We start from the raw sequence: 27,300 nt of genomic DNA on the forward strand, positions 1-27,300 counted from the left end.
CAAGAGGCGGGGTCAGGTCCGGGAGCGGGGTCAGGACAGGAGGCAGGGTCAGGGGCGGGGTCAGGAGAAGAGGCGGGATCAAGGGCGGTGTCAGGACAGGAGGCGGGGCCAGGAAGGAAGCGGGTCAGGACAGGAGGCGGGGCCAGGACAGGGGCGTGGTGAAGACGGGGGGCGGGGTTCGAATAGGAGGAGAGGTTAGGAGGAGGCGGGGTTAGGAGGGGCGAGGTTAATTCAGGGGTTGGGATTAGGTGAGGAGGCGGAGTTAGAATGAGGCGCGGTTAGGACAGGAGGCGGGGTTAATTCAGAGGGCGGGGTTCGGAGAGGAGGTGGGGTAAGGAGGCGAGGCGTGGTTAGGGGAGGGGGCGGGGTTAGGAGAGGAAGTGGGTTAGGGGAGGGGGCGGGGTCAGGGCACGGTGCGGGTTCCGAATAGGGGCGGGGTCAGGACCGGACGAGAGTGTTGCTGGAAAAGCACAGCAGGTCAGGCAGCATCCGAGGAGCAGGAGAGGTGACGTTTCAGGCAAAAGCCCTTAGACGGGGTCCGGATGAGAGCGGGAGCGGAACAGGGACAGCAACAGGAGCCTGTGGTCGGACCGGCGGAGGGGGGCGGGGCAAGACGGGTACAGAGGGTGGAACATCCGGGCAGGAACGTCCCTTCTTACGTAATATGTCGGCGCCACCAGCAGCTCTAGCGTCGCGGACTAGTGACGTGTAACCAGGGGGTGGTCCAACGGTAGTATCAATAACCCGGATTGGAGTAGGCCCAGGCCCAGCCTAAGACTCCGGCTCCAAACATGAACCTTCAGGAGCAGGATGACCCGTACCTGGTGGAGGAGCCGAGTGACCAGGAGGATCTGAGTTCCAGGTGAGTGATGGGGAGGCCCTGAAGGCTGCGGTCTCCCGAATCCAGGGTGGCGCAGCTTTTGGGGACGGCCGCAGGGAGCCTGAGCGAACAGGCTTCAGGGGCTATCATGGGCAAAAACCAGCAACACATTTTCAACTATCGTGGGCAGTCTGCTTCCGGAGAGGGAGGGGGGAGAGGGGGGAGGAGGGGAGTGGGGGGGAGGGGAGAAGGAGGGGGGGGGGGGGGAGGGGAGAGGGAGGGGGGAGTGGGGGGGGAGGGCAGAGGGGGGAGGAGGGGATGGGGGGGCGAGAGCGAATCCCGAGCAAAATTACTGCAGACAGTGGACCTCTGAGATGGTAGGACTGGTAACATTCGTGAACAACAACAGACTTGTCAGCACAGGTCAAGGTAACTTTCGGCCGGAGCTGAGCAAACATAGAAATGTAACAACTGGCTCGAAACTAAACACAGGCCCAGGGTGAACCTGCACTCCAAGGTCTCTTTGTTCAGCAACACTCCCTAGGACATTACCATTAAGCATATAAGTCCTGCTATGATTTGCTTTCCCAAAATGCAGCACCTCGCATTTATCTGAATTAAACTCCACCTGCCACTTCTCAGCCCATTGGCCGATCTGGCCCAGATCCTATTGTAATCTGAGGTAACCCTCTTCGCTGTCCACTACACCTCCAATTTTGGTGTCATCTGCAAACTTACCTCTTATGCTCGCATCCAAATCTTCCAAACTTTTGATTCTAGATGTTGTCCTAGTACTTAAGGGAGTAAGAGTGAAAACAGTGAACTACGGATCTGTTAGCCTTGCATCTGGTTGTACATTAGGCTGGATAGAAAAGGTAAAGCACCAGGGGTAGGAGGTAACCTACTGGCATAGGTTAATGATTAACAGACAGAAAATAGAGGATGAGTAAATCAGTCATTCTCATATTGGCAGTGTGTGAATAGTCGAGAAGAATCCATATTTGGACCCCAGTTCACGATATATATTAATGATGTGGAATTGGCGATCAAAGTTAATAGTTCCAATTTGCGGATGGTACAAAGTTAATGTTTAGTATGAAGTGGCTTCAGGAGGATGTGCACAAGTTTAGTGAATGGGCTCAACGTGGCAGGTGGGATATAATGTGGAAAAATGTGAGGTTTTCCATTTTTTAGTAGGAGTAGCAGATGTGTACAGTATTTCTTAAATGGTAAGAGGTTGAAAAGTGTAGATAAGTCAGTAAAAGCTAACATGTTGATGCATCACCATACTAGCAAGGCTAATGAAATGTATGGGAGTGCAGGAGTAGTAAGGTCTTGTTTTAATTGTGTAGGAATGTGGTTAGACCAAACCTGGAGCACTGTGTGCAGTTTTGGACCCCTTATCTGAGGAAAGATTTTATTGCCATAGAAAGTGTGCAACAAAAAGTTCACCAGGACTTGTTTATGGGATGATCATTCAATCTATTTACAATATATATTAATGATTTAGAGAGGAAACTGTCAAACCTCTAAGTTTATGGGGGTACTGGAGAGGAGCATGCAGAGAAGCTTTATGGTTTGGACAAGTAAGCAAATGCAGTAGAATGTGGATCAATAAATTATCACTTTGACAACAAAAACAGGAAAAGTAGATGAAGGGCTTATGTTCAAAACGTCAATTCTCCTGCTCCTCATATGCTGCCTGACGTGCTGGAAAACCACAGCCACACACCTTTTGACTCTGATCTCCAGCATCTGCAGAGTCTTCACTTTCTCCCCCATCATAGCAGGTAGAGTCAAGTATAGGAGCAGGGATGTCTTGCTGCAATTGTACAAGTCATTGGTAAGACTGCACCAAGAATATTATATGCAGTTTTAGTTTCCTTACCTGAGGAAGGGATGTTTTGACTGTTGAGGGGTGCAAAGAAGGCTTATTAATTCTTGGGATGGCAGGATTGATGGCAGGGAGAGACTGGATCAGTTAGGAGTATGTTCACTGAAATTTAGAAGAATAAGGGGTATGTCATAGAAGAATATTAAAGTCTTACAGGATTATACAGGGCAGATGCCGGAAGGGTATTCTTGATGACTGGGGAGTCATTGGTTAAGGGTGCAGGTAGGTTGATTAGGGCAGACAAGAAGGAATGCCTTCATCCAGAGAGCAGAGTAACGTTTTTATTTGTCATTTCTACCATATTCATCTGATACAGGAAAAGTGAGACCGAGTTCTTCCAGGACCGAAGGTACTACATGAACAGCACGAGCTACACAATCATACACTGCATAAAGTGCACCAGAAGTGCAAATCACACAAGTTACAGTGTAATGGAAGAATGATAAATAATAGACATGTTTCTAGCAGGAATTCAAAGTCATGCAAAGGATTTCAGATGGGAAAGAGTCCTATCATACTGTGTTAAGGAGCCTGATGGATATGGGATATGTTCCAGTGTCTTCTGCTGATGGCAGGAGAGAGAAGAGTTTGAGTGAGGGGTGTGTGGGTTCTTCCACAATGTTCTTAGCCCTTCAGATGCAACATGTGGTGTAAATGTCTGTCTGTAATATAGGGAAGAGAGAGACCCGATGATCATCTCAACTGTCCTCACTATCCGTTGTAGGGTCTTGCGATCTGAGACAGTACAGTTCCTGAACTAACCAGAGAGCGGTGAGTCTGTGGACTTTTCAGGAAACAGTTAAGACCAAAACATTTAAAACTTTCAAGGCAGATGTAGGTATAGTTCATAGGATTAAAGAATACAAGAAGTGGGAACAAGGTACTGACTTAGATGATTGGCGATGATTATATTGAATGGTGGAATAAGTTTGAAGGCTGAATGGGCTACCTCCTATATTTTTGCTTCTGTGAAGTTGAGATTGGGAAACTGAATGTATTTCAGGCTAGGGTAGACTGAATTTTGATCTGAGTCCAGTGTTATGGGTAGTGGATAGAAAGTAAGCTTGAGTAGAAAGTAAGTCATAATCATATTGAATGGGTCAGCAGCCTCAAGGGTCATATACTCCTTTTCTCTGGTTTATTGCATTCACCTGTTCTTCCATAAGGAAGGATAATAAATGTATGACCCTGTATACACAGGAATTTTTTTAGAATTGTTATCTAGTTCCCTTTGCAATATTAAAGAGTTAATTTGCTCTGCTGACCGGCAACAAAATGAATGCCTCGAGGGTAGGCTGGTGTGTCTTTGTCTTGTAGGTGGAATGTGGGAGGTTTACATTCCCATCCCTTGCCATTCAGGGACGATTTACATTTTCATCCCCTACTCAGAAACCAATATGAACATTTATAGTTGGAATGCTGACTACTCCCTGTAGTTACAAAAAAGAATACAATTCACACCAGATCTGACCATTAAGGGATGATTTGCATTACATTTTTTCTGGAGGTGAGGTGGTCACTGCATTGTATCTTGAGTGGCAGGTGACTGTGAGAGAGTGACTGTGGTTGTCTTGTGGGCATTACTAACTGTGATGTAAAGATTTTGTATAAAGGAAGGAGTGTTTCCTTTGTTCAGGGAGAGACCCCGGACGCTCCTCACAAGCATGGCAAGGACTGTTCAGAGTTCCAACAAAGCTTGTACTGTACTGTGCTTCATAACTTTGGGTTGCTTGTTCACCGAAGGTGGTGTGTTGCAGTTGCATCAAGTGTGTAAGGACTGTAGGAAAAAAGAACTTAACACTTTTGGAAAATTACCACTGAAACTTCTTCCAGCGGCCTCCACGCAAACACTGTGCTTTGGGGGAAGGAAATTACTTGTTACCTCTGATTCTTCATTTTTAAAGTTGACCTTCCTGCCAAAAATAGCTTCTATGTATTTCCACTTTTCAAAATCCTTGAATTTGAGCACATCCCTTAAACAACATTGCACTGTGGAGAGAATCTACAGTTCCCCAATCCAGCCATGTAACTAAAGTCCCTCATCCCTGGAACTACTCCTGAAAATCTCCACCACTGCTCTAAGGTTTTAACGTCCTTCCTGAAGAGTGGTGTCGAAACGTGCACACTGTTTCCTGCCTGTAGCCTAATGGGTGTTTCAGCATAACGTCCTTTTGTTCTTTATTCCTGTGAAAATAATCAAGGATCTAATTTGCTTGTAACATCACACACTGCTTTTCTGGCCACTTTCAAAGATTGGTATACAAACATCCCAAGTTTGTCTGGCCCACAACCTTGGTCCAAACATTGACAAAATGGCTAAATTCCACAAAGTGGTGGCTTTTGACATCAAAACAACCTTTATCTGAGTCTGGCATCAAAAAGCCCAAGAAAACTGGACTCGGTAAGAAATGGGATGAAGCTGTGCATTGGTTGGAGTCACACCTAGCAAAAGGAGAATGGTTGTGGTGGTTGGAGGTCAGTCAGCTCTGCACCAGGAATAGTATTGCTGGCCCAGCCATCTTCAGTTGCTTCATCAATGACCTTGCCTCATCATAAGGTCAGAATTGAGGATGTGTCACCATAGTGAATAATGTTCAGCACCATTTGCAACTACTTGGGTTCTGAAGCAGTCCATGCCAAATTGCAGCAAGATCAGAAAAATATTGCTTTTAAAGTTTGTGAGAAGATTTGTAGCTCAGGCACTCGTTGTTGTGGTTCTGTTCGCTGAGCTGGGAATTTGTGTTGCAGACGTTTCGTCCCCTGTCTAGGTGACATCCTCAGTGCTTGGGAGCCTCCTATGAAGCACTTCTGTGATATTTCCTCCGGCATTTATAGTGGTTTGTCTCTGCCGCTTCCAGTTGTCAGTTCCAGCTGTCCGTTGCAGTGGCTGGTATATTGGGTCCAGGTCGATGTGCTTATTGATTGAATCTGTGGATGAGTGTCATGCCTCTAGGAATTCCCTGGCTGTTCTCTGTTTGGCTTGTCCTATAATAATAGTGTTGTCCCAGTCGAATTCACGTTGCTTGTCATCTGCGTGTGTGGCTACTAAGGATAGCTGGTCGTGTCATTTTGTGGCTAGTTGGTGTTCATGGATGCGGATCGTTAGCTGTCTTCCTGTTTGTCCTGTGTAGTGTTTTGTGCAGTCCTTGCATGGCATTTTGTTCACTACGTTGGTTTTGCTCATGCTGGGTATCGGGTCCTTTGTTCCGGTGAGTTGTTGTCTGAGAGTGGCTGTTGGTTTGTGTGCTATTATGAGTCCTAGTGGTCGCAGTAGTCTGGCTGTCAGTTCGGAAATGTTCCTGATGTATGGTAGTGTGGCTAGTCCTTTGGGTTGTGGCATGTCCTCGTTCCATTGTCTTTCCCTTAGGCATCTGTTGATGAAATTGCGCGGGTATCCATTTTTGGCGAATACATTGTAGAGGTGTTCTTCTTCCTCTTTTTGCAGTTCTGGTGTGCTGCAGTGTGTTGTGGCCCTTTTGAACAGTGTCTTGATGCAACTTCTTGTGTGTGTTGGGGTGGTTGCTTTCGTAGTTCAGGACTTGGTCTGTGTGTGTGGCTTTCCTGTATACCTTTGTGTTGAATTCTCCGTTCAGTGTTCTTTGTACAATCACGTCTAGGAATGGGAGCTGGTTGTCCTTTTCTTCCTCTCTAGTGAATCGGATTCCTGTGAGTGTGGTGTTGATGATCCGGTGTGTGTTCTCTATTTCTATGTTTTTAATGATTACAAAGGTGTCATCCACGTATCTGACCCAGGGTTTGGGTTGTATTTGCGGTAAGACCGTTTGTTCTAACGTTTGCATTACTGCTACTGCTTCTGCTATGAGTCCAGAGGTGGGTGAGCCCATGGATGTGCTGTTGATTTGTTCATATATTTGGTTGTTGAATGTGAAGTGTGCTGTGAGGCACAGGTCCAGTAGTGTAAGAATGCCGTCTTTGTTGATAAGTTCAGCGTCATATTGTCTGTTCTGTATGTCCAGCAGGTTGATATTGTTTCTCTGGCTAGAGTTTTGTCGATAAAGGTGAACAGTGCCGTTACATCGAATGAGACCATAGTTTTTTCCTTGGCTATGTGTATATTTCTGATGATGTCCAAGAATTCCTGTGTTGACTGTATAGAGTGTCTGGATCCGCTGATCAGGTGTTTCGGTTTCTGCTGTAGTTCTTTAGCCAGTTTGTGTGTTGGTGTCCCTAGTAGTGATACTATTGGTCTGAGTGGGATATCTGGTTTATGCACTTTAGGTAGTCCATAGAATCAGGGGGTGTTGTTGCTTTCAGGTTTCATTCTTTGTAGGTCAAACCTGGTTATCTGTCCTTTTTTTTGTCCTTAGTATGTTGTTTATCCTATTGGTGAGCTGTGGGGTGGGGTCAAACTCCCTCTTTTGGTAGGTGTTGGTATGTGCGAAAGCAACCACCCCAACACACACAAAAGAAGTTGCATCAAGACACTGTTCAAAAGGGCCACAACACACTGCAGCACACCAGAACTGCAAAAAGAGGAAGGAGAACACCTCTACAATGTATTCGCCAAAAACGGATACCCGCACAATTTCATCAACAGATGCCTAAGGGAAAGACAACGGAACGAGGACATGCTACAACCCAAAGGACTAGCCACGCTATCATACGTTAAGAACATTTCCGAACTGACAGCTAGACTACTGCGACCACTAGGACTCATAACAGCACACAAACCAACAGCCACTCTCAGACAACAACTCACCAGAACGAAGGACCCGATACCCAGCATGAGCAAAACCAATGTAGTGTACAAAATCCCATGCAAGGACTGCACAAAACACTACATAGGACAAACAGGAAGACCGCTAACGATCAGCATCCATGAACACCAACTAGCCACAAAATGACACAACCAGCCATCCTTCATAGCCACACACACAGATGACAAGCAACATGAGTTCGACTGGGACAGCACTACTATTATAGGACAAGCCAAACAGAGAACAGCCAGGGAATTCCTAGAGGCATGGCACTCATCCACAGATTCAATCAATAAGCACATCGACCTGGACCCAATATACCAACCACTGCAATGGACAGCTAGAACTGACAACCGGAAGCGGCAGTGACAAACCACTATAAATACTGGAGGAAACATCACAGAAGCACTTCACAGAAGGCTCCAAAGCACTGAGGATGTCACCTAGACAGGGGACGAAACATCAACACAAATTCCCAGCTCGGCAAACAGAACCACAAAATATTGCTTTTAAGTTATGGCAGTTAAACACAAGCCATTTGCTGATGAATTGTTTCACGGTTCCAAAGCCACTGCTATGTATCAACCTCTAAAGTCCATGCAATTGGGAAGAAATTGGGAACTTGGCACCTGAATAATATCCAGGCCTGGCCTGATAAATGACATTCATATCACACAAAGTACCAGGCAGTGGCCATTTCCAAAAGCACAGAATATAACCATCTCTCTTAACACTCGCTATCATTACAATTGCATAATCCCCACTATCCAGAAGGTTCCAGAATAATGCAATAGCATCTAAAACGTTATTTAAGAAAGGTAGTAAGGACAAGCCAGAGAACTATAGACCAGTGAGTGACGTCAGTGCTGGGCAAGTTGTTGGAGGGAATCCTGAGGGACAGGATATACATGTATTTGGAAAGGCAAGGACTGATTCGGAATAGTCAACATGGCTTTGTGCGTGGGAAATCATGTCTCACAAACTTGATTGAGTTTTTTGAAGAAGTAATAAGGAGGATAGATGAGGGCAGAGCAGTAGATGTGATCTGTATGGACTTCAGTAAGGCGTTCAACAAGATTCCCCGTGGGAGACTGGTTAGCAAGGTTAGATCTCACTGAATACAAGGAGAACTAGCCATTTGGATACAGAATTGACTCAAAGGTAGAAGACAGAGGGTGGTGGTGGAGGGTTGTTTTTCAGACTGGAGACCTGTGACCAGTGGAGTGCTGCCAGGGTCGGTGCTATGTCCTCTACTTTTTGCCACTTACATAAATGACTTGGATGTGAGCATAAGAGGTACAGTTAGTAAGTTTACAGATGACACCAAAATTATAGGTGTAGTGAACAGCGAAGAGGGTTACTTTGGATTACAATGGGATCTTGATCAGATGGGCCAGTGGGCTAAGGAGTGGCAGATGGAGTTTATTTTAGATAAATGCATTTTGGGAAAGCAAATCTTAGCAGGACTTATACACTTAATGGTAAGGTCCTTGGGAGTGTTGCTGAACAAAGAGACCTTGGAGTGCAGGTTCATAGCTCCTTGAAAGTGGAGTCGCAGGTAGATAGGATAGTGAAGGAGGCGTTTGGTATGCTTTCCTTTATTGGTCAGAGTATTGAGTACAGGTTTGGGAGGTCATGTTGCGGCTGTACAGGACATTGGTTAGGCCACTGTTGGAATATTATGTGCAATTCTGGTCTCCTTCCTATCGGAAGGATGTTGTGAAACTTGAGGGGGTTCAGAAAAGATTTACAAGAATGTTGCCAGGGTTGGAGGATCTGAGCTACAGGGAGAGGCTGAACAGGCTGGGGCTGTTTTCCCTGGAGCGTCGGAGGCTGAGGGGTGACCTTATAGAGTTTATAAAATCATGAGGGGCATGGACTCTTGGGTGGGGGAGTCCAGAACTAGAGGACATAGGTTTACGGTGAGGGGGGGAGAATAAAAGTGATCTAAGGGGCAACATTTTCATGCAGAGGGTGGTGCGTGTGTGGAATAGGCTACCGGAGGAAGTGGTGGAGGCTGGTACAATAACATCATTTAAAAGGCATTTGGATGGTTAGATGAATAGGAAGAGTTTGGAGGGATATGGGCTGGGTGCTGGCAAGTAGGACTAGATTGGGTTGGGATATCTGGTCGGCATGGACGAGTTGGACCAAAGGGTCTGTTTCCATGCTGTACATCTCTATGACTATCAACATTTCTGTTGACTAGAAAATGGATTGCACCAGCATGTAATATTGTGGCTACGAAAGCAGGTCTAAAGCAATTAATTGTCATCTGACACCCAGAAAACCTGTCCACCATCTACAAGATACAAGTCAGGAAACTCCCCATTTGCCTCAACGAGTGCAGTTCCAACACCATCAGACAAAGAATCCAATTTAATCAGCATTCCATTCACTAATATAAGCATTTGTAACTAAAATACAGTGCATCTCATCCAAGCTCCTTTGACAACTTCTGAGTTCCAAGACCTACCATGTAGAGGGACAAAGAGAGCAGATGATTGGGTTCCACACCACCAGCAAGTTCCCTTCCAAACCACACACCATCCTGACTTGGAACTTGGATCAAAATTTAGAGTAGGATTGGGCCATTTCCCCTTCCATCATTAATATAATCATAGTTGATCCTCTATCTCAACATCATTTCACTTTCTCTACATGCCTCTCGATGCCTTTAATATCTCAAAAATACAGTCTTGTTCTTGAACATACTCAGTAACCCAGCCTCTGTGGCATAGCCTTCATCCTGAGACTGACACAACCAGGGGATACAACATCCCTGCATCTAATCTAACCGCCATGTTAAAATTGTGTCACACACCAAATTCTATGAATGCAAGCCCTGTGGAACCAATTCCTCATAAATATCAGCTGAGTGAACTTAGTGTATTCCTTCAAATGCAGGTATATCCTCTTTTTTTTTTAATTAGCGAGATCAAAACTGCACACACTATTCCAGTTGCAATCTGACCAAGGCCTTGTATAACTGCAGGATGGCACCCTTACTTCTAAACCCAACAAAACTAGATCATCATTTCTTCGCTTTGTCATAGGTTCAAAATCCTGGAGCTCCTTTCCTAATAGAAGGTGTATCTATAGCATGTTGACTCCAGTGGTTTAAGAAGACAGCTCGCTACCACCATTTCTGAGATTGGTTGGTATTGACATGTCTTACTATTTCTAATCATTTTATTGACTAAGATTGCCAATTATCAGATATTTCCAGAATTGGTAGAATATGTTTCTGGGTTCTCTACAGTGTATTTGTTCCTTTTGTATATTTTGAGTATGGATAGGCCTTAATTTGGAAGCTTTTTGAATATATTTTGTTCCTCCCAGTTCTGAAGATGAGTTGGACATCCTTCTCCATGGTACGCCTGAACGTAAACGTAAACTGATCAAGGAGTACTTAACAGGAGAGAGTGAGTCCAGCGATGACGAATTTGAAAAAGAGATGGCAGCAGAACTGGATTCCACCATGAAAATTATTGAGAAGAGCTGGGAATTATCGGCTGAAGGTGTGTTCAGAGGGTTTTCAATGTGTCTCCTGAAATTAAATGTATTTTGTATCATTCCTTTGTCTTGTTTTAGAAAATTTAACTCTAAACTTGGTGATTTCCTTAACTATTCAGTAAATTTTAAATTCTAGATCATACTAATGGATGCAAATGTAAAACAATATCCTGGCTCAGTTTCTTTTAAACACACATCCATTAAACAAAGCTGCCAATTCCCAACTGCCTGTGATTTGACGATCTAAGTTAACTGCATTCATTAACTTGGACAATTCAAATATTAAATTTTAATTAAACTTCTCATCTTCACAGGTTAGTGCTAGTGCACACTGTTAGCTTCATTACAAAGTAAAGCTAATGTAATTCTGAAAAAGAGTCACTTTAGACGTGATGTTAATTCTGTTTCTCTGTCCATAGATATTGCCACTTACTGAGTTTCTCCAGCATTTTGTTTTATTTAATGAAGGTAACTAGCTTATGAATTATGTAGAAAAACTGTTGGCTCCAAAGAAACACATCCAGTAAGTTATCCTCTTCAGAAGGGCATGAGATAATCACAGGGTTGTTACAGATCAGAAGGAGGCCATTCAGCCCAGCATGTCTTCTGGCCTTTTGAAGGAGCAGTTCTGTAATGCTGTTTACTGCTCCTGTCCATATAAGGTGAGGTGACAGCCTTGTGATATTATTGATGGACTGTAAATCCAGAGACCTGACCTGAGTTTGAATCGCACCATGGAGATGGTGGAATTTGAATTCAATAAAAATCTGGAATTGAGAGTCCTAATGATGACCATGAAACCATTGTCAATTGTTGGAAAAACTCACGTGATGCACTGATGTTCTTTAGGAAAGAAAACAGCCATCCTCACCTGGTCTGGCCTATACATGAGTCCAGACTCTGAACAATGTTGTTGACTCTTAACTGTGACAATTTAGGGATGGGAAATAAATGCTTGCCCTGCCAACAAAATCCACATTCTGCGAATGAATAACAAAGGAATGCGCATTTGTGTCCTGTCTGAGGAGTGTTTGTTGGGGTGGTGCCAAAACAGTTTTATTTGTTATCTGACCCCATGCTGTAACTGACCTGGGAATGATTGTGGGATGATTGAGTGTAAAGGTGGCTTTACTCTCAGTTTGAAAGAGTAGAGGAAAATTTTCCTTCATCTTAATAGTAGAGTGAACTTTATTCTATGCCTGAACCCTTTCCTGTACCTGTTCCGGAAGTTTTTGATGTAGATAATGCAGATAACATTACTTTTTAATCTAACCCTATGATGTCTTTGTTCTGGGAATGTTTGATGGAGACTGTACAGGAAGCTTTACCTTCAGTTTGAAAGTAGTTGAGGCAATTCTTTTCTGTTTTAAAAGAGGGAGCTTTATTCTGTATCTAACCTTATACTAAATCTGTCCTTAGAGTGTTTGATGCTGACAGTGTTGGGGGACCTTTTACTTGTGGTTTACTCTCAGTTTAAAAGAGGAGAGTGAGCATTACTCTGTATCTAACCCCATGCTGTTGTTGTCCCAAGAGTGTTTGATGGTGGCCAGGGTTTCATTCTTAACGCCTTAATGAGTATAATTTTCACACACAAGCAATTTTAATTGAAGAGTTGATCATCCTCATTCTTCACCATTAGGTGCTTCCTCAAGCATCGGAAGTTGTTGCTCCAGAGCTGTTCCTGGACCACAGTACTATGATGAAGTCTACTTCGACTCAGACTCTGAGGCTGAAGATGATCAAAGTAAGATTCCACCCATTCTGCTTTCCTACTTGCTTTCTAATGTGAGCATTGTTACAGGACCAAATATTATGCCTGAATTAGACCTCTGGTCCATGCAGATAGCTTGAGGCAAACTTGAGCATGTTATTTGGATGCCTTGAGTTATCCTTTTCCAAAAGAGAGGGGAAAATCAAAGAATTGTTATGGATCAGAAGAAGACCATCCAGCTCTGTGCCTGTGATGGCTTTCTGAAGGAGTGGTTTCAGCCAGTGCCATTTACCTTTCTTCTCCATGTACCACTGCACATTCTTCTAGTTCAAATAATGATGTAATTCCCTTTAAAATATCTTGATTGAATCTGTCTCCATCACACTCTGACAGTGCATTCCAAATCCCAACCAATGAGGTTGGAAGTCTTGCCCGAAAGTTAATTTAAAGGCCAGCAACTGCATTGACACTGCAGTTCTTGCTGGTCACATTGAGCTAGGCTCCCCTTTAAAGTTGATGCTAGTAGGTGAGAATGTCACCTTAGCATAATACTCCGTACTGTCCTGGGGTCCTTCACCCAGGCCTCTGAATTGCTAGTACAGTAATAGGATCACCTGCAGATGCATCAGTTATCTGCAAAACCAGGACCTCAATTCTGTCTCTAGTATTAAGAATTGAATAGGGCTATCTGTAAATGCTGGAGGAGAGAGTCGGTTTCCCACTTCTCGGCGGGGGGTGGGGTTAGGTCTCAGGATCCCTCTTCAAGATGCAGTGTGTTGATGCTGAAGGATTGAGTCTGAATCAGGGAGTTGATTCAATCTGCTATTTTGTTAGCACTGTCAGTGCTGCTCTGAACATTTGGTGTGTAGCAAGGAATTAGAGAGATTACCTACCCTTTTGATCACCATAATGTGAACAGTGGTTCTCTATTTACTTCTGCTTAGGAGGTATGTTGTTGCCAAGGCTAATATTTATTGCCTCACCCCAATTTCCTGTGAGGTGAGCCATTTTCTTGAAAGGCTGTAGCTCGTTTGGTGTAGCAACACCTACCATGCTATCAGGAAGGGAGGTCCAGGATTTTGACTGAGCAGCAGGGCGATGGTAAGATTTGACTTCAAAATGATGTATGGTTTAGAAGGATCCTTGAAGGTGGTGGTGTCCTTCTCGATAGTAGAGGTCACAGTTTGGAAGATCATAGAATCCCCCTATAGTGTGGAAACAGGCTATTTGGCCCAACAAGTCCACACTGACCCTCCGAAAAGTAACCCACCCAAACGGATATCCCCCTACCCTTTTACTCTACATTTACCCCCAAGTAATGCACCTAACATACATATTCCTGTGCACTAAGGTCCTGTCAAAGGAGTCTTGCTGACTTACTGCTGTATGTTTTGTAGATGGTAGACACTGCGGCTACTGTGCCTGCTGGTATAGGATGTTGAAAGGTGGGATTGCATTGTCCTGAAGTTAATTCCAAGCCTTTCCTGAGGACACTAATTCCATGTCCCTAACTGATTAAGCAGTCCAGCCACTGTAACCTTTCTTCAAACTTTCAGATAATCTACTTTTGTTAGACAACAGAAATTGTCAGACAGGCACCCTCTTATCCTTGCAATCATTGCTTCAGTTGCATCTCATAGAGAACATACAGTAGTGATTCAACAGAAACTGGACAATTAGGTCAAGAAGAACCATGTAACCAAAGGCACTGACAGGTTACATGTTTAGACTTCCTAATGGAGCATGAGGAGATTGAAGGGAAAGGAATTTCTCATACACCAGAGTTGACCTCTCTGTGGGAGACATTATCCACATGTTAATATAGGTAGTTATTGGCTAATAATAAAATGAAATATAAAAAGTCTCAATAGTTTGGGAATTTGAATTAGATATAAAAATCAGGAAGTAAGAAAAAAACATGTCACGCTTGCCCATTTGGCCAGTACCTCATACAAGTCACAGCTACACAAAGGGTTGATTTTGAACACCTATCTGAAGAATCTCCCAGAGCCACTGAGCTCCGTTATGTCAAAACAATACAAAGAAGACATACCACAGCATTCTCTGGTAACTAAAATGGCAATAAATACAAGCCTTGATGTTGACACCCACAGCCTGTGTCTGATGGCAGAAATATGAGCTGAAACTTGTGATTCAGAATAGAACAAAAATTTGTCAGAGAATTAGAGTGAGGGGAAACCCCTAACTTTCCCTTCCATTCAAGAGTTCTTTTGCTGACACTTCGACACTAAACAATGCCCTGATCCTTGCAGAAGAATGTGATTCAAAGAAGAAACACAAGAGGCGGAAGGTTCTGACAAATGATGAGCTATTGTATGATCCAGATCAAGATGACCGTGATCAGGCCTGGGTTGACAGACAGAGGAGAGGGTAAGTAAACCTTTTGCTGTGTGCTTGTGCTTTGAAGGAAGGGATGTACTGATGAGTTGGTGGCAGGTGTTCTCTGAGCATGAGACTGATGTGAATTCTGAAACAACCTGCTGCTCTGACTTTAGTCTCAAACCATGGTCTGATCATAATGTATGAAAAAGGCTGAGGATCTTGCGTTAGCAAACTTAATTTTTGAAAGAACAACAGTAGCTACTTTGGAGGAAGCTAGATGATAAGGAAGAAAAACTGGATTGATGACTTTGGGTACAATGAAAGCAGCAAATTGGATCATGTGAAGAAAACCTGAGGTTAAAATTTCCTGAAATATAGAATGTATTGGTGAATTTAATAAAATCTGACTCCCAATATTCTTCCTTTACAGGTATCGTGGGCTTTATAACCAGTCAGACCAGTCCAAAGTAATGCCAGTTCCAACCAGTGATGCAGTTCTAAACTGCCCATCATGTATGACAACTCTGTGTTTGGACTGTCAGCGGTAAGTAGCATGAGCAATTAGTTCCTGTGCAGATGCCAAGCTTGAAACTAGTCAAATGTTCCAGATTCAATTCCCAGTTCATAAGTTTGGTCACTGTCTGGATACTCTGGGACTGGGCTAGGGAGGGAAGACGAGCCACAGTTATCACACTTCATTGGTGTACAGAAGCTGCAGCACGTTTTTGGATAACAAGATATTAGCCTGAGCTGGCAGTGATGTTCCCATCTACCCACAGCCTCCGACATATCATTAATGCTGCTCCAGCTTTTCATTAATGTGTGAATCTGTTACCCAAGCAACAGTTGGTACCTTCAGACAGATGAGTGGATATTTTAGATCCTGTAAATATGCAGATAAACATCTGTTAAAAGGCTCTGTTCTTAATTTATTTACAAAGCAAGTATTGATAATGTGATGTACAACATCCGTGCCAGTTTCTTTCACTGTTGTGGATGGGAGATAAACAGATGTAACATGCCTTTCTCTTTTTATGTTTCCTAAAACCTAAAAGTCTTCACGTAGAGAGGAAGACCTGTGACCTCAGCATGCCCTAAAATATTTCACAATTTAAATACATTAGAAACAAAAAGGAAATGCTGGCAATATTCAGTTTGTCAGTGAAGATGGCAAAAGTGTGTCCAGAAGTACAAGGTACTCCTATTTGTGAGGAGAAGGCTGTATTGCTTGATAAACAATAAATTTGCCGCTACATTAATTCCTAATTTCCTGCTCACAGTCAGCAAATTAGTTCTCACACAAGTGCAAATTTGAAAATGGAAGAATCATTTCTGTGGGGGCACCACCCCATCTACACTATTCCAAACTGGCATGTATCTGATATGCAACTTGTTTTGCTTCAGAGTCCATCAGTGTAATTTTTGTTCTCTCCTTTTATATTTCTAGGCATGAATTGTACAAAGAGCAATATAGAGCTATGTTTGTGATGAATTGTATTATTAACAGAGGAGAAGTTCTCAAATACAAAGAGGCAAGAAACCGCAAGCGAAGGAACAAATACAAAAAAGTAAAAGGCCCAACGGCAGACATCTTGCCTGGCTCACCACAGAACAGTGAGGAAGAAGTGTATCATCCAGTGCGCTGTGCAGAGTGTTCAGTGGAAGTGGCAGTGTTTGACAAAGATGAAGTGTATCATTTCTTTAATGTTCTTGCCAGTCATTGTTAGAAAATCAATCAAATTTTAAAAACATTTAAGAACAGCTGAGTCTACTTTTTATAAAGTGAACATAGCAAAAGGTGGTTCAGGTAATCCTGTTAGGGGATCAAATGCTGCTGTTAATTAATACAGTCAGTAGATAACTGTCATAGATAACAGAAATCCCATTTGTGACTGCTGCCACTTGGCCAACATGACATCAAAATCACAGTGAATATGATATTCCAACTCTCTTCCCTTCTTGTAATCTAATAGTAACTTTGAGTGATTATTGTGCTGTTTGGATTCTGTTTAAATAATTCATTCAATGGGGTGGATGGAGCACATCAGAAGATAACACTTACCCATTACATTTAAAAGTAAACCATTTCATAGTTTAAAAGAAACTTCATTGAAAGTTTCAGCAGTGTTTTGAATGCCAGTTGTTTGTAGTAATAACGTATTTAGCAGAAGACAGGTGTGGTCATCAGTCATATGTTTGTAGGTAACTGCTTTGTACAAAGCCCTGTGGACCTGTCTTTTGTAACACTTCTCTACCCACTGTAAAGCCAGTTAAAACTAATCAACTTACGCAGACCTATACTTCGGCATTTCTGACCAAAGTGAACAGATGGTATTCTATTGTAATTTGAAGCTACGCATATTTGACAATTCGGTCTTTTAAGGCCTCTGATGTAACCATGTTCTCTCCATATGTAATTCTGGCCTCCATCTACTGCCTAGGTTAAATTCTAGAATTTTGTCCACATCACTCCCCTTTTGTTTGAATCATGAGGAGCATTAACAGGGAGATTAGACAAGGTCTTTTCACTGGGAGAGGGGGAGTCAAAACTAGAGGGTAAAGGATAAAAGTGAGAGAAAGATTTAAAAAGGAATACAATGGGTAACGTTTTCATGCAGAGGGTGGTAGGTGTATGAAATGACTACCAGAAGAATTGGTAGAGGCTGGTACAATTACAAGCATTTAAGAAGCATCTGGATGAGTAAATGAACAGGAAGAGTTTAAGAGGGATATGTGGCAAATGGATCTAGATATATTTAGGATATCTGGTCAACTTGGACAAGTTTGTTTCTATTCTGTACAGCACTCCATTTGAAATTTAAGGACAGTCTCATGCCATCTGCTGACACTAATCAGAACTGCTGGTTAAATGCCACAAAGCACAGCTTAAAAAAATGGTGCAATTAAACTTATTTATCCAAAAGCTTTTGGGCAAAATGCTAATTATGTAAATAGATTAGCACATGGTTCAAAGAGATTGGAATGTTTCAATTGTGAATAATTCTAAAATGGAATGGAAAAAAAGCAGATTAAGTAGATCATTATTTTAAACAGTCATGGAGAGCTTCAGCAGAGACTGATCCTTTCTCCCAAATTGGTCCATACTGACCAAAATGTCCATTCACACTAATTCAAGTGGCCAAATGCAAATAGATGGAATTTGGCCACATCAGCTCTGAGGGACTCATGGGCTTGCTCATGTTCCTGTGGAAGGATCTTAAATGATCTAATTGAAAATGACTTGATCCAAGACAATCCTGAAGAACTCCTGCAGAATATTCAACGCTAAGATCTTTGTTGGCCAGCAGCCACAATTATTTTTATTGCACTTGAATAGGAATCCAACTGGTGACAAGATTTTGCCCAGATTCAAATTGATTTCATGTTAAATATTTAATGAATTTGGATTTTAAAAATGTCATGGTAAGAGTAAGCATTAAAAGAACAGTTTGTCATTGGAAAGCATTTGTTAACTAATCTGATCCCTTACCTGGGCTTTTCTACATATGATACTAGGTCAAGATACAGAAAACACAGCCAGACTCCTTCAGCTTCAAGAGGAAAACACCTCTAGGTCTGGTTTAGTCAGGAGACGGATGTCTTGAGAATTCAACACTGCGCTGAAGGGATGAAAGGCAGATAATATAATATGGATGGGGTTAGCTTCAGTGCCAAATCACCAAGAGTAAGTCAGTATGACTACTGACTATGCAGAGCATGGAGTGAGCCTTGTCAGGAAACAACCAGGAGGAACACCTATGCTTTAATAATCAGGAAGGTAATGCAATGCTAGCTTTCATAGTCATACAGCACAGAACTGACCCTTTGGCCCAACTCAGCTGTACTGAACTACAGTTGTTCTACTATAAATGCGACAGTTGTATTCCTCTGCAACCTCATGCAAAAGAGAATCACACTATGGGAAACCACTATAGAAGATCATGCTGTGGAACATCTAATAAAGCCATTCAGCAGAAAGTTTGCATTGTTTGCAAACAATGGCCACAATTCAATCTCATAGCCAACTCACACTGATTGGGGCAGTGCAGTTGCTCAGTGGTTAGCACTGCTGCCTCACAGCACCAGGTCCCAGGTTTGATTCCAGCCTTGGGTGACAGTCTGTGTGGTGTTTGCACATTCTCCCCATGTCTGCGTGGGTTTCCTCTGGCTGATCCGGTTTCCTCCCTCAGTCCAAAGATGTGCAGGTCAGGTGGATTGGCCATGTTAAATTGCCCATAGTGCTCGGTACATTAGTCGGGGGGGTGGGTTACTCTTCAGAGGGTTGGTGTGGACTGGTTGGGTCGAAGGGCCTGTTTCCACACTGTAGGGAATCTAATCTAAACACACATTAAGGAACTACCTGTAGTGGCATTTGCCTATATTTGGCTTTTGTCCCACTTCAACCTTTCCTAGCCATGTACTGCCTAAATGTCTTTTAGATAGTGTTAAGTGTACCTTCCTCTGGCAGTTCATTCCAGAAACACACACACCAAAAGGTTACATGAGAAAGTTGCCACCCATATCCTTTTTAAATCTTTCCTTTCACCACCTGGCCATACTAGTCTGAAAACGTCTGATCTCAAAAGCGAAGCAGACTCAGGCCTGGTTAGTACTTGGATGGGAGGGGGCCTGGGAATACCAACTGCAATAGGCTTTATGGGCAGCACAGTGGCACTGCTGCTTCACAGCACTAGAGATCTGGGTTCAATCCCTGACTCAGGTAACCATCTGTCTCAAGATTGCACATTCTCTCAGTGTCTGCATGGGTTTCCTCCGGGTGCTCTATGTGGACTTCAGTAAGGCTTTCGACAAGGTTCACCATGGGAGATTGATTAGCAAGGTTAGATCTCATAGAATACAGGGAGAACTAGCCATTTGGCTACAGAACTGGCTCTAAGGTAGAAAAGGAGGGTGGTGGTGGAGGGTGGTTTTTCAGACTGGAGGCCTGTTACCAGTGGAGTGCCACAAGGATTGGTGCTGGGTCCTCTACTTTTTGTCATTTACATAAATGATTTGGAAGCGAGCAGAAGGATGTACAGTTAGTAAGTTTGCAGATGACACCAAAATTGGAGGTGTAGTGAACAGCGAAGAGGGCTATCTCAGATTACAACAGGATCTGGACCAGATGGGCCAATGGGCTGAGAAGTGGCAGATGGAATTTAAATCAGATAAATGCGAGGTGCTGCATTTTGGGAAAGCAATTCTTAGCATGGCTCATACACTTAATGGTAAAGTCCTAGGGAGTGTTGCTAAAGAGACCTTGGAGTGCAGGTTCATAGCTCCTTGAAAGTGGAGTCACAGGTAGATAAATGTAGATGACATTTGGTATGCTTTCCATTATTGGTGATTGTATTGAGTACAGGAGTTGGGAGGTCATGTTGCAACTGTATAGGTGATTGGTTAGGCCACTGCTGGAATATTGCGTGCAATTCTGGTCTCCTTCCTCTCGGAAAGATGTTGTGAAACTTGAAAGGGTTCAGAAAAAATTTCTAACGATGTGGCCAAGATTGGAGTATCAGAGCTACAGGGAAAGTGAACAGGTTGGGGCTGTTTACCCTGGAGTGTCGGAGGCTGAGGGGTGACCTGATAGAGGTTTATAAAATTATGGGGTAAATAGACAAGGTTTTTTTCCCTGGGGTTGGGGGAGTCCAGAACTAGAGTGCATAGGTTTAGGGTGAGAGGGGAAAGATACAAAAGAGACCTAAGGGGCAACCTTTTCACACAGAGGGGTTCGTGTGTAGAATGAGCTGCCAGAGGATGTGGTGGAGGCTGGTACAATTGCAAATGAATAGGAAGGGTGCTGGTAGGTGGGACTAGATTGGGTTGGGATATCTGGTCAGCATGGACAGGTTGGACCAAAGAGTCTGTGTGAGTCATAGAAATATACAGATGTATAGCACGGAAACAAAGATAAACGAAACCAAAGCTTCGATGCCATTTGGAGTACTGCAAGCAGCTCTAAGCACCACACCATCAGATGGATATTTTAGTCTTGTAGCAAATAGGTTTACAAGAACAATGCCCAGGAGTTCTAGGATTACATTTGAGATCAGACTACACAAGCTTGTTTTCTCTAGAATGTAAAAAGGTTAGGGGGTGATCTGATCAAAGTCTTGAAGGTGTAAATAGGAAGAGATCGGGCAAGATAAACTACTTCCACTGGTTGGGGATACTACAACTAAGGGGCATACTGTAAGAGAGAGGGTCAGACAGTTCAGACGCACCTCCACAGACAAAGGGTGGCAGATGTTTCCTCAAGTGGCAGTGTTAAAGGTTTATCTATCTTAGATAAAAAGTTAAGCGAGATATGGGCCAAAGGCAAATATACAGAATTAGATCACAAAAAAAAAACAAATACCTTCCCTAAACAAGGGGGAAGAAAAAGAGAAAGAAACTCTCCTCCTCTTTAACAGCAGGAACACACCGATTGTAGCCTAGCCAACACAGTCAGTTCCCTAAACCGAGGAGATTCTAAATCTCCTAGTTATAATACCCCACCCCACCAAAAAGCAGTTGTTTATTATTTTCCCCAGCACCCATGTGTGTGCAGGTGTAAGAGACAGTGCAAGACAACAGGTGTACAAATCCTTTTTTTTTCTTCCTGGTGATGGAAATTGAATACCTCCCCCCACCCCAAGTGGCCAGTGACAAGCAGTGTCCTTCTCAAAGGGCAATGCTGCATGATCAAATAGTGAAGGGGTGGGCAGGGATTCAACCATAATCTAGTCTTGTGGCCATCATATCAGGTCAGTCTACCATCAAACCAGGGGCTGGTCTAGCTTCAAAGAATATGCCAAAATCAGCACCTGGTATATCTCAAAAGGTGACAAGCTAGTGAGGTTCAACACTAGAAAGTTCTGTGGAACAAAGGGACTTGTGTGTTCATCCATAGATATCTGAAGGCAGAAGGGTATGTTAATAGGGTGGTGAAAAAGCCAAATGCGCCACTAGCAGTTTTCAAAACAGCACAGATTCCAAAAGCAGGGAAGTAATGTTGGAGTTGCACAGAACTTAGCCTCAAGTGTTGAAGGGAATTCAAACCTTACTGCTGACCAGAAACTGAACTGGACAAGCTACACAAATAATCTGGCTACAAGACCAAGTTAGATGCTGAGCACTTTCCTGACTTGCCTGGATAAGTGAAGCACGAACACCACTCACGTCAACACCATCCACAACAAAGCAAAGCAGTCTTAAATCAGTATTCCATGTACCAACTGAATAAAAAGCTTTTTGTCTTTTACTCAAGACGAAGAAACATCAAAACTCAAAAGGAAAACAATTTATACTGCGTGAAACAAAAATGAACAATTGCTAATAGTATTGTAATAGGAAACAGTTCTCCATGCTATTTCAAAATGATTCAATGCCCAAGTAATGTACTCTCTGCAGAATACAGGACCTTGTACATGAATACACAGTGAACAATAACTAATTGTTCTTGCTTTCTAGGAGGTTCAAGCAGGGATTTGCTTTAATCACCTTCAAAAAGGGGAAATCATAAAAAGTGCCAAAGCTGATCTTTCAGTCCACATTCATAACATGCTAGAGTGGACTTACTGGTGAGACAAGATAGCTACATATAGAATAATGCTCTCTGTTAAAAGCATTTCTCAGAATTGTTACCAGTGGTTTAGTTATTTCCTAAATCTAGACATTGGAGCAATACAGCACATAAATGCCATATTAGAAGACCACTTTCATCTGGTTACCAAATTCACAATTTTCATGTTGACGTTTAACAAGCTAAGAAAAAAAAAAGGACAACTTTCAAAATACTTTATAATATTTATAAGTGTGATTAAAATGCCTACCTTTATTGAGTGAAACAAAGTTACAAAATTAGCGGATTATGAACCAAATACAACAGCTATGGCAATAATCCTGAAATCAAGTTAGTAACAGCTACAAACCCTCCAAAGTGATTCTGACCATAATACTGAAGATAAAGTTACATCACAGCCTGAATCTATCTGAAAAATGCGGAGTATGTGGAACTGTAAGTTGCTGCTCACTGGGTTTGATTTCCACTTTCTTGTAATGTCGAACAGGATTTGCTTTATGTACCTGCAAAACAATAAAAAAGGTCGAGACTCAATTCTTTTTTCCCCATTTAAATTGTTCAGATGACCGGAAACCTGCAAACTCCACTAACATGAGGACATTGAAGTAACTCTGTTCAAAACAGATGGTGCCATACCAAGCCTCACAGGAGTACGCCACTTAAATCCAAACCAAGAATGTTGTTTCTTCCCCCCCCTATACAGAGAGAACTGTGTACAGAGAGGCTCTTTTGACAAAAGAACTAAGCAAAGTAAAATTCATTTTCTTTTTGAAATCACTAACAATATCAAAGTACCTTATCTTGTTTTCAAGGATGAAATGTATTAATCCATGTTTAAGCAGCAAATGCCCAGAATGAGAAATAACTAGCATAAAACTTTTAAATCTGATACTCTTGTTATAGTTGTTAATGATGGGCAATTAACCTGAAAATTCAAACAAATACCTATCACCCATTAATAATACTGGCAAGATACTTGCTGGCCCAGAAGACTAAGTATTATTAAATGACTGGTGGGAGCTGTTAAAATGAAGGCCACATGAGATAACTGAAATGTCTAACACCTATGGGTCTGCCTGTTACAGAAGCCATGCCATTTCAAACAAAAGCCCTGTTACTCTCAGTACTGGAAGTCAGAATCAGTTTAGACAAATAGCAACAGGAATCATTTCTTCATCTCTCTCCTAAAACACAAACTAAAGTTCAAATGAATATTGGAATGCAGCTGGAAGATATGTCAGACATGACTGACACTCCAAACCACTAACCCCACTGAGCAGTTAGTTCACAGACCTGCTGGGAGATAGTAAATTGGATGTGTACGCTCCACAGGTGGATCGGAATGAAGAAACACTTTAATGAGTCTCATTGATTTGAGCATTTGGAACCAACCATTTAACCAACTCAGCTAAACAGACCCCAAATAACCAGCTACTCACTAGCTCCTGCCGAAGTCGAGCAGTTTCTTCTCTTTCTCTTTCTTCATTTTCTTTTCGTTTTTTCTCTTCAAACTGTTCCCTCATGATTTCTTTTTCGGCTTTACGCATTTCAAATTCTGCACGCTCTTTTGCACGCTTTTCTGTAGCCAGTTCAAATGTCTGCTGAACTGTGGAATCAACATTTTCTAAGTTTGAAAAGCAAGGGTTCAAACAAAACATTAATCATTTGCTACAAAAGGAAAACACACTTTAGGGGGAAAAGAGAAAAGCAAAAAAAAAGACAAGCCAACAAAAGAAGAACCTCGTTCTACAGTTCAGAATCATAGAATCCTTACAGTGTGGAAAGAGACCATCAGGTCCATACCTACCCTCTGAAGAGCATCTCACCCAGACCTAGTTCTCTCCACCTTATCTGTAGCTCAGCCTTTACTGTAGCCAATCCACCTAACCTGCACATCTTTGGACTATGGAAGGAAACTTGAGAAATCCCACAGACACAGGAAGAACATGCAAACTCCACACAGACAGTCACAAGAGGCTGGAATCAAACCCAGGTCCCTGCCATGCCACCTACAGCAAATTAGATCTTCCTTGTCCAAATCTAATTTAGACCAAGCCAACAGTTCCTCTGGATTAAACTGTAAATCAAGAATCGCCCCCTTCTCTCCCACTCCATTTATATTTGAGCAGAATATTCTTGTTTCCACCATATCTCAAAAAGGGACTCTAGTCTGGTGGAGCTTCTGAAGTTTTCGCACTGTTGTTTCATATCAATGCACAAGTTCTTCAACATTGTTTCCTCTGTCCAAATGTCAAATGCTTTTTTTCGAATATAGGGATGCTCAAACACCCCATGTTTTTGGCCATGATACCCCAAACAAAGAAACTTGCCAATAGTTGTCTAAGCTCCAAGACAGTACTCATGCTCATCTCATCTTGCTCCTGACTTTCAAAGACACTCACCAAGTCACTTTACAATGAAAGTCAATACTCAGCATCTGCTTAAATTTTCTCAGTGGTCTCACAGCTCCAGGGACCAGAGTTCGGTTCCAGCCTTTGGTGACTGTATGTGGAGTTTGCGCATTTTCCATGTCTGAGTGGGTTTCCTCCCAGTCCAAAGAGGTGTAGGTTAGGGTGAATTGACCAGGCTAAATTACCCACAGTATGCACGGATGTGTACGCTAAAGTGCATCAGTCAGGTGAAATCTAGAGTTATACAGTAGGGGAATGGGTCTGAGTGGGTTACTCTTTGAAGGGTCAACGTGGACTTGTTGGGCCAAGTGGCCTGTTTCCACACTGTAGGGATTCTATGATTCTCCAGGGCCTCAAATTTCCACTCATTTGAAACCCAAACCTTGGCAATAGCCTTTATTTGTATAATAACAGTAAAATGACAAGTGCTAGAGATCTAACTAAACAGTGCTGAAGAAACTAAACAGATCTGACAAGAGAAAACAGGCAGGCACTAGAGTTGCTATTGTGCTACAGTGTCTCATTAAACATGTCAATACCTCATTAGAAGACTCCTTTCGGCAATAGCAATCACAATATAATTGAATTTTGCAGTCAGTTTGAGGGCAAAAAAAAGTAGGCTGAAGACTAGACTTGAATAAAAGGCAACTATGAAGGCATAAAATCTGAGCTAGCTAAAGAGACCCGGGAGACCACCTTGAGGCAGAGAGATGCAGTGGCAAACATTTAAGGAAATATTTCAGAAATGACATTCTAATGAGAACCACAGATGTCGGGTCTTTTAATTAAAAGTTAAAGATTAATGTCAAACTTTAAAGTGTATAATTATGCAAAGATCAACAGCGGCTCAATAGGTTGGACAGAATATAAAACGTAAAGAATGACTAAAATGATAATTGGGAGGGAGACTTAGAGTACAACAGACAGTCAGCCAGAAATAAAAAAAAAGACAAATTTATAAGAGGTTTCTATACTTTGTTAACACCTGTGTTTGATAAACTTTAGGTGTTAGCCCTATAGATAGAAACTAATAATAGGAAGTAACAAAATGGCAGAAGATTTGAACAGACAATTTACACCAGTCTTTACTACAGAAGAGAGAAAAGTAACAACCCAGAAAATGTCTGTAAAAGTCAAGAAATGGAAGGAGGGAGGATCTCAGGAAAAAAAATGATACTGAACAATTTGTAGCAGCTATAGATTGATAAGTTACTAGGTCCTGATGGAATCCATCCTCGGGTCTTCAAAGTGGCTGACAAGATAGATGACGCATCAATTTTGATTTTCTAAAATCCCTTTGACTCAAATGTTCCATGGATTAGAAAATAGCAACCATAACTCCATTTTTCAAGAGGAGCAGACAAAACAAGGTAATAGGCCAGTTAGCTTAACATTTGTCTTAGGGAAGATGTTAGAATTTATTAGTAAAGATTTTCTAACAAGACACTTAAAAGTTAAAGGTAAATAGACAGAATCAAGCTAGAAAAATGGAAATCATGTTTAATCAATCTATTGTGGGTAGGTTTACTACAAGAAAATAACCCTTCAAAAGTCTTTCATGAACCATAGCAACCTCTAGAAAAGTCAGCATTCAGCAACTAAAGATTTCAGATGGGAAAGACTTTGGGGTTAACTAAAGTGGAAATTCCTATAATCAGACTATAGGACCCTCTGTCTTGTGACCACTGGTAGTCAGTTTACTACATTTTATAACATTTCACTGTAGAGTTTCCTGCGCACCATCGCCTTTCCAAAAAAAAAGCTAGTAGATTACCTATTAATGACCGGTCTGCCTTCTTTGGGAGAAATGGTTCGCGATAAATGACAGAATTGGGGTTAGCTTTAAAGCATGCTGCTTCTTTTTGTTGTCTCAGCTCTTCTTTCATCTGTAGAAAAAAAATTATATCTTCTTAAACCTTACTGTTCACAAGCAGAACTTGGACCATTCAAAAGTAACACCTGCCATTTCCCCATCTTGCTTGAGCACCCACTGCCACTCCCACACATCCAAATCCCAGCAAGAATAGCCAAATAGGGTTATGAAGCCTTAAGTTGTCTGACATCCAGTGTAGGTTTCTTGGGTAAAAGCCAAGTATGACAAGGTGCCTTTGATCAGTGTCTTTTGTTCAATCCAGTTAAGGGCAGAGGTATTCAACTCAGCATGAGTGGCCAGGGTTCTTGGGGGGGGGGGGGGGGGGGGGGGGGGGGGGGGAAGGGGAAAAGAGAGAGTGGGGTCTTCATCCTCTCCCTCCACGGTACAAATCCATACTCATGGTCAGGGAGGGGGCCAAAGAATCATCCATTGACAGAGATTCGATTACCA

The 27,300-nt window shown here is 42.4% G+C and overlaps 2 protein-coding genes across 2 annotated transcripts in view; one reads left to right on the forward strand and one right to left on the reverse strand.

Moving 5' to 3' along the window:
• Positions 1-451: 451 nt before the first annotated feature.
• eapp (e2f-associated phosphoprotein) lies at positions 452-23,114 on the forward strand. The gene is made up of 6 exons (XM_060836252.1): positions 452-862; positions 10,775-10,953; positions 12,588-12,692; positions 14,933-15,050; positions 15,433-15,546; positions 16,450-23,114. Exons 1-6 carry the CDS (start codon positions 792-794, stop codon positions 16,727-16,729), a joined length of 867 nt encoding a protein of 288 aa, XP_060692235.1. The 5' UTR covers positions 452-791; the 3' UTR covers positions 16,730-23,114.
• tpx2 (TPX2 microtubule nucleation factor) overlaps positions 22,799-27,300 on the reverse strand; it is a 39,709-nt gene continuing 35,207 nt past the window's right edge. Inside the window, exons 14-16 of the mRNA XM_060836250.1 lie at positions 26,752-26,863; positions 24,006-24,190; positions 22,799-23,069 (exon numbers count right to left, since the gene is read on the reverse strand). Coding sequence (XP_060692233.1) covers positions 22,959-23,069; positions 24,006-24,190; positions 26,752-26,863 — 408 coding nt within the window. The 3' untranslated portion in view covers positions 22,799-22,958. The remainder of the gene's footprint in view (positions 23,070-24,005; positions 24,191-26,751; positions 26,864-27,300) is intronic.

The sequence above is a fragment of the Hemiscyllium ocellatum genome, chromosome 15 (genome assembly GCF_020745735.1).
Source record: "Hemiscyllium ocellatum isolate sHemOce1 chromosome 15, sHemOce1.pat.X.cur, whole genome shotgun sequence".
Taxonomy (NCBI): domain Eukaryota; kingdom Metazoa; phylum Chordata; class Chondrichthyes; order Orectolobiformes; family Hemiscylliidae; genus Hemiscyllium; species Hemiscyllium ocellatum.